General features: G+C 39.3%; 1 protein-coding gene across 1 annotated transcript in view; it reads left to right on the top strand.

Moving 5' to 3' along the window:
* Positions 1 to 4,877: 4,877 nt before the first annotated feature.
* Positions 4,878 to 8,398, top strand: part of man1a2 (mannosidase, alpha, class 1A, member 2) — a 74,011-nt gene continuing 70,490 nt past the window's right edge. The window contains exons 1-2 of the mRNA XM_039652071.2: positions 4,878 to 5,707; positions 7,607 to 8,076. Coding sequence (XP_039508005.2) covers positions 7,766 to 8,076 — 311 coding nt within the window. The 5' untranslated portion in view covers positions 4,878 to 5,707; positions 7,607 to 7,765. The remainder of the gene's footprint in view (positions 5,708 to 7,606; positions 8,077 to 8,398) is intronic.

Here is an 8,398-nt window from a genome sequence, read left to right as displayed (position 1 = left end):
AAATGATTTGGCTGGTGCAGGCATAGTATGCCAATATCATAGAATAAAGCAAATTAAGTTAGGAATATACAACATTATGACCAGTCAAAGGTGAATGTTGTCGATAATTTCCTAATAAGGTCAAATGTTAAGGTCCTTTATATGGTAAGCAAAATATCAGTTATCTCTGAAACGGCATGGCGTGTGGGTTGCTCCTGGTCAGAAGTGGTGAGAATTTACCAACAGTGGTCTGAGGATTGACAAACCACAATCATTTTTAGGCAATAGGTTGTTGGGCGCCTAAGGCTCATCGACGAACGAGGGCAATGAAGGCTATCCTGTCTGAGCCACAGATGGTCTACTGAGACACAAGTCACAGACCAATCAGAGTGTCATGATGACCCCAGCTGGGAAATTCTGAGTTCAGCCATTCAAATTTGACATGTGCCCCCTACCTAAACATTGTTGCAGAACACCCTTCATGTTAGTAGTGTTCCCTGTTGGAAGTGGGAAAATGCACCCTGCCACAATGCACACATTGTTAAGGAACAATTTGAGGAATATGAAGAGTTCAAGGTGTTGTCCTGACCTCCAAATTCCCAAGATCTCAATCAAGTTCAATCCACAGAATCCTCCACCTTGCAACCTACAGGACTTGAAGGATCTGCTTCTAATGTCTTGGTCCCAGAGACACATTCAGGGATATGGTAGGGTCTGGGTCAGTGGTCCTGGGTCGGCACTGTTTTGGCAGCACACGGAAGACCAACATCAGATTAGGTTACTCATCATTGTAGCCTATACAGTATCACTTAGTTGTTTGATAATAATAATAAGGCAGCTGTGTCATCCAGAAGATGTCTTTAATGATGTGCATGATTAAACTCGTTGCCTGTTTTCCAGAGACTTCATATTCCTCAGTGTGCACTTTTTCTGTGATGGTCTTTACGTAATCCTCATGGGCTTGAGAGCTGCACGCTATCATATCTGTTGCTGGATGCACTCATTCATTCAGCTGCCTCCTCTTCTCATTCCATTTGTCATCTCTCTGTCTAAAACACATTGTCTTGTTTGGCATTGTTTACCTCTACGAGCTCCTCTCTGTCTACACTTCATTTATCATTCATTCTTGAGGTCTAAAGCGCATTCTCTTGCTCTTGTTATTTTTCCTCCTCATGCCCCTTTGTTCACTCTCTGCTTTTACCGTATTCATTATGTGACTACAGTCTGTCTCAGATCTCTAATCTCCCATCAATCCCTCGCAAGGTGAGAACTCTTCCGTACCTGTCAGCATCATGTCATGTCACAGCGCCGAGATCAGATTGTTGTGACAAAGCTTGACAACCAGGGCTAAAAACTTATTTTTCACATGTGCCCGCAAAAGCACTGAAGGGAAGAATAACATGCCAGAGAGTTTTGAATCTGGGACTGTGTTGCGACTGAATTATTCAGTTGGATTAGTTAACATTAGCAGTTTGTCAATAATTCATTCACCAGGAGAAATGTGGTTTCCAGGACAACTTGCATAACATAGTGTTTAGTCCCCTTTGGGCACTTCATATATTTTTAGTAACAGAGTTATATGCTCACTTGCACAATTAAAGATGGGATGGGATGGGAGTTTGGGGAAAAAAAACAAAAAACATGAAGCATATGTAATACATTACTAGTTGATTATAGTAAATCATGATGTAAACTATAAAATGAATCAATGTGTTAAAGCAGCATTTTCTTTTACTAACTCTATAAGATCAGAACTAAGGTACAACTATGGCCAAATGTTTGCAAATAAAAAAATAAAATAAAACGTGAGCAGGTCAGCTATAAAAATGAATACTTAATACATTTATGCAACTTAACACCCAATTTAGCTCATCATTTGTATGTTAATACAGTAATAATGTTGTTAGATATCAAAATTACTTTGGCAAAGAACATGCATGCAACTTCTGGAAGGGCTATTAGTTCACTTTAAAAAAAAAAGTGCTCTGTTCTGTGATGAGCGTTCGTGAGTCGTGACTCTCCTGTTCAAACTCGTTCATCAAAATGAACAAATCTTTTTTCGAGTCATGACTCGAAAGGTCCTAGATAAGACCCTTATTCATCGTCTGGTGTAGTTTAAAGCCCTTTGAAGCAGCACTGAAACTCTCATTTGGACCTTGAACCGTTTGGTTACCAATGAAGTCCATTATATGGAGAAAATCCTGGAACGTTTTCAACAAAAACATTAATTTCTTTTCGACTGAAGAAAGAAAGACGTGGACTTCTTGGATGACATGGAGGTGAGTAAATTATCAGCAATTTTTTTTTTTTTTTAAAGTGAACTACTCCTTTAATTTGTGTTCCCATCGATGAATGGTCTTACTGGTTGGAACGACATGAGGGTGAGTAATGACAGAATTTTCATTTTTACCTCTTATTTAATGAACTGTTGTACAAAAACAATATTTTACAATTGTGCTACTGTTCTTTATTGTTTGATGCTGATTAATTGTAAAATTTCAGTATTTCACCTGAACCTAAATGTTTTATTTGGTGTTATATGACTCGGATTTGATTATATTGTTTAGTGCAACAGTTAGACTATTTTTTAATTATTAGTGTAACCTAGATATGGATACTTCTGTAGATGGTTTTTGCCCCCACTCACTTACTATTTTCTTAAGCATTATGGGGCAGTGCTGTGTCACCTCATTAACTGGAATGTCAGACATAGTCACCCTTATCTACATTTATTGGTGACAGGATATGCAATCGACAGCCGCTTTGGGGCTCCTGCAGAGCCAATCAACTCGCCCTTGCCTGGACTTCTCAAGGTTGACGCTGTATCCCATTAATTTGCTTGCTGATTTTAAACTGTCATCGTTCACCATTCCACACTTCAAAGTCTCAGAACACATCCTGGCTCGTTATGCAATCCCACTGGAGGATGGTCTCAGTCTCACCTCTACTGCTCTTAAAGTAAGATAAACCTTTCAATCATCTGTTTCCTCTGCTTTTCCATGTCTCTTTGTCCCCTTTTTGCTTTCACAGTGTGAATTATTTTCGCTTAATCCAGTCTTTTTTGTTGTGGTCTGTGGTGATTCTATTTTTGGCCAGTGATCTGTGTCGTATTCTGACAGAAAACTGAGAAAGCAGAGCGAAACTGCTTCTTTCTGACAGTGACTTCTGTCAGGGTGTCAAATGTGGGCCTCTTGAATTGACTGACAGCAGATCCAGTCCCTTGGCCACTGCCTTCTTATGAGTCACACAGGATTTTTTTTCTCTCCACAGCCTTCAACGGCACTGACACTTGCTATGAGTTAGTCTGGTGTATCATCCTTAAATCAAGAGAAAAGAACTACACTTATGGCAGCCCAAGGACTAAGTCACAGGCTGATCTAAATGGCCTCATTTCTCTGCTGCTCAGCAGAATGTGAACATGTCCTTTGATGGATCCATGATGTATAAGGGCACAAACTATTTTATATTCAACCCCAAGACTGTGTCCTCTAAAATAAGTCCTCTAAACATATATTTGATTATATTTAAATCCTTTTTAAGATTGCAAAAATCTAAAATTTATATATTTGATTATATGTAAATCATTCTTAAGATTGCAAAAATCTAAAATTTATATATTTGATTATATGTAAATCATATAAGATTTTGTTATCTGAAGTTCAACATTAATTTGTTTAAATGTAAGTCATTTCTAAGATCATGTAATCTAATTTTAACATTGATTAGGCACTCACCTAAAGGAGGAACACCATATATTGTGTTTGACCCCCTTTCACCCATAACTGCCTTAATTCTCTGTGGCATTAATTCAACAAGGTGCTGTAAGCATAGAAATGTTGGCCCATATTGATAGGATAGCATTTTGCAGTTGATGGAGATTTGTGGGATGCACATCCAGGGCATGAAGCTCTCGTTCCACCACATCCCAAAGATGCTTTATTGGGTTGAGATCTGGTGACTGTGGGGGCCATTTTAGTACAGTGAACTCATTGTCATGTTCAAGAAACCAATTTGAAAGGATTCGAGCTTTGTGACATGGTGCATTATCCTGCTGGAAGTAGCCATCAGAGGATGGGTACATGGTGGTCATAAAGGGATGAACATGGTCAGAAACAATGCTCGGGCATTTTAACGATCCCCAATCGGCACTAAGGGGCCTAAAGTGTGCCAAGAAAACATCTCCCACACCATTACACCACCACCACCAGCCTGCACAGTGGTAACAAGGCATGATGGCTCCATGTTCTCATTCTGTTTACACCAAATTCACCATCTGAATGTCTCAACAGAATTCGAGACTCATCAGACCAGGCAACATTTTTTCCAGACTTCAATTGTCCAATTTTCGAGAGCTCTTGCAAATTGTAGCCTCCTTTTCCTATTTGTAGTGGATATGAGTGGTACCCATTGGGGTCTTCTGCTGTTGTAGTCAGTTGGTCATTATCTAAAATTAAACCTGAATCAAATGAGTTCAAATCATTTTAAATTGTTTTTATTTTTGAAATATTTGTGTTTATTATTTTGTAATGTTTGTATTGAGAATTATTAATCATTTATTTATCATTATTTAAATAAATATAAAATGCATGCAACTAATATTCATCTCAGTAGCCTATTCATCAGAAATCTAGTCGTGCATATTTTTCATAAACAGCAAATTGAACATGACATAAACAAGCATACAGAAACAGAAAAACAAAGATAAAGTAGACAAAAAATATGAACTTTAGGAACTGTGAAAACTTACTCCTATAAATGCTCTATTTCCTCTACAGTCCACAGTATACCGCTTCATGTTGCGTTGCTCAGAGAGACTCGTATTTGAGCGACGCTCCCTGGCTTTACCAAACGGCCGCTGACTGGATGTTGGAGGACTGAGAGGAGGAGTAGCTGTTGCAGTAACAACATCCTGGATATTAGAGCCTGGCGGCGCACACGGCTACAGAAATAAGGAGGAACGAAGACATAAGGGAGGCGGTGGTGGCATTTGCCAATGTTTCAGTGCATAGAAGCAAGGGCATAAACGTGAGCCTGGCAACTTTTAGTCATATTAGTTGGGGATTTACGGTCTATGGCTCCGATTTATCCCGAGGCACCGACAAGGTGATGCAGCAGCTGCAGGACGGGATCAGTCCTCTACACGGCTGCCAGCTGAATGCCTTTACTGGATGAAAAAGGCGCAGCACACGTCCAGCGCAGGCCGGCTTGATATTTTATTAAAAAGGGCATTATGTAGAGAGGATCCCCCAGCGGTTGCGATACACCCGTGGTTTACTTTCAATATTGTATCGGCTCTCGATATCGCTCTCCGGTTCAGAGACGCTACCACGGCATCAACCAGAATCAGGCCTGTGCTGAAACAACGTCCGCGCGTTCCGCGATATTTACGGACCGCTTGATGATGATGTGACGGGAACTTTTATCGATAACACGCAGAAGGAAAGCTCTTAGAGCTTTAACATTGTGTTCACTTTCCGGTCTGTTAGTTTTGTTTATGTTTTCCTAGGTTGCGTTACTATTTAGTCATATCAAACTGTTGTTGTTGTTTTGTTTTTTTAGTTTAAGATAAAGACGAATTCCTAGTTTAAGATAAATAAGCCTTACGCGCGGTGACGGCGGACTCACCGTTTATCGTGAAGATAACGACTTGACCCAACCCGCCTCGACACCGAGAAGCGTTTGGATCATAGCGAGGATCATGGATCAGAATGATAAAAAGACCCTCACGGTACGTGCACACATTTATCCATACACCTGTAGAAATCGGAATAAAACGGTAAAGCTGTTTCACCAATGTTAAAGATACGACTTGACCCAAGATATTGGGTCAAGTCGTTTTGAGCATGCGACGTTTGATGTGGCGCTGTAATGAAGCACAAACACTTGTACAGGTGTTATATTGTCATGCTCAAAGTCTGATAGACAGAGTAACTGTCTATGTGCCGAATTTTTATATATCTGGCGCATGTTCATTCCGATGATTGCTGTTTTGATATAATGCTGATTTAATTTGAACGGTTACTCGTCTTTGGTTGTTTGACTTTAGTCTACCTGTGTCTCACATGAATGTGAAGCTGTGTCAGGGCATGATAGTCCAAAAACAAAACCATCTAAAAAACAATATTTAAAGTGGTTTTTGGGATGTAGGCCTATGCTTGCGTCCTCATGATGATTTTTTGTCTCATTTGTAAGTGTGAACCAAAAGCCTGTGTATGAAATTAATGGGTGGCGTATCAGTAGGGAAAAGGGGTTTAATCCTTATAATTAAGCAATGGGTCACGAGCTAGAGGGTTACACAGTACTGCAGGTGATTTACAGCATTGTTCTTATTCTGTAAAACCGCAAAATTGGTTGTAATTTTATAGAGTTCTGTATAGAGTAGGCTATTTAATAAATTAAGTGACTTGCATTCAGACAAAATTGGACTGATTAGTTGGTATATTTCTTTTCCACCAACTAAAATGGTACCTAAATTAGCCAAAACACCAGGCTATGCCTGTCACCAAGCAAAACAGACTAAAAGCAGGCCTAGATCAGCATATTTGAGTGGAGAGACACAGATTTCCCTTCCTAGCTCAGAAAGCCTCTCCCTGCTTCTAAATCAGTCTACTTCCCTACTATATAGTTGATGGAAAAACAGTATGTGCAATAAGTAGTATGTCCAAATTTATAAATCTGTAAATTAAATTACCCAAACGACCAACTGTGAAATTCCCATCTGATGAACAATTTACAATCCCATGAGGCCATGAGAGCAGCGTTGTCAATGGCAGTGAAGTGACACAACTGATGTTGGTAGGTCACATGATAAAATGGCGGATGTACAACATCTGAATTTCATTCATGTTACCCATATTCATACTATAAAGCACATACTTTTTACTACATATACTGTCGTAGTAAGTTTCAAACCAAATGTAGTCAGTATAAGCAAGGCTGTCAAAACTGTACACTAGTATTAGTGTACCAATCTATCTATTGCTAACCTCAAGTGCACCCTCATACCTCTAAATCTGCCTTTTGTTATTATGACATCACTAATTCATGGTGGAAACATAACATGGCAGCCAAAACAAAACAAAAAAAGTGTGAAAAAACCCAAATAGTAGTCACTGACATATATATGGTATCACAACTAAATGTGAAGCAGACCATAAAAGTTGAGTGATTTGATGCCATTTACTGACTTGCTCTCTGTTCACAGATCTCTGTGTTAAGATTAATTGACATAATATTATAAATCATCAGTATCTCTGCCATGTTTCAGATCGTCACTCCCCTTTCAATGTCACAACAGTGTATCATCTAGAATAGTTTTCCCATTTTTAAATGCAACTTTTCTCAATCATTCATACTCGCTCTTAATTACGATATTTCTGACTACACTTTAAGGGCACAAATATATTGCACAAATAATAGACCAAATTACTTCTAATCACTTGACTACTAGTCTAGAAAAGAGGAATCAAATTAGATTCCTGGAGCTACCTGTTATTTAATAAAATTTAGACTCATGTCCTTTCTGCTGCTTAACATAATTGCCATGGAAACTGAAGATCATTTTTAAAGGCAAGCTTTTGTTGAATGTCTTATGACAGTCAGTATCTGAAAATGTGTTTGTTTTCAGAACAAGTGGAATCAGTTGTGATCTACAGGACAACTCAATTTCTATGATAAGAAGACATTTGGCAGTACAACTCTCTTTTACCGCAATGAGATAATACTGTGGCTTACACAAAAACAACCTTGACACTTATCCCACCATATTCCAGTTCATCATCAAAATATGACCACGCCAGCTCTATTGCCACTCTCGGGACGTAGGATACCTACCCTCTCGCCAGGTGCCTCCTCATTCCCCCATCACAGAGCCACCTTACGGCTCTCCGAGAAATTCATCCTCCTCCTCATCCTCAGTGCCTTCATCACCCTGTGCTTCGGAGCGTTTTTCTTCCTTCCGGACAATTCCAAACACAAGCGCTTTGATTTTGGCTTGGAGGACGTGTTGATACCGCACATCGAGTCAGAGAAGGAGACCAGGCACAGCGGCAGACAGGTCATACATGGCGTGGGAGCTCACGACGAGCATCGGCACAGGTGAGATCTCCTCAACATTCGCCATATGTTTTTGTGTCTCTGTGTATGTATAGGTGGTGTAACATCTTCACTGTGATGCTTTGTTTGGAAAACTGAACCACTTCTACTCATTTATGCAGCAGCAAAAAAAGTCAATGCACAATTATGAAAGCAAAAAGGATTCTTTGAGACTTTGTTGCTTCCTTTTAATATAATTAAAGGGATGGTTCATACAAAAATGAAAATTATGCCATTAATTACACAGCCTCATGTTGTTCCAAACTCCGAAGTCTTCGGAAAACAAGTTAAGATATTTTTAATGGAATCTGAGAGCTTTTTCTTT

This window comes from Pimephales promelas, chromosome 7, assembly GCF_988280905.1.
Source record: "Pimephales promelas chromosome 7, fPimPro1.hap1.1, whole genome shotgun sequence".
Lineage (NCBI taxonomy): Eukaryota > Metazoa > Chordata > Actinopteri > Cypriniformes > Leuciscidae > Pimephales > Pimephales promelas.
The sequence above is the reverse complement of the archived record's forward strand: the minus strand, read 5'-3'. Positions and strand labels throughout refer to the sequence as shown.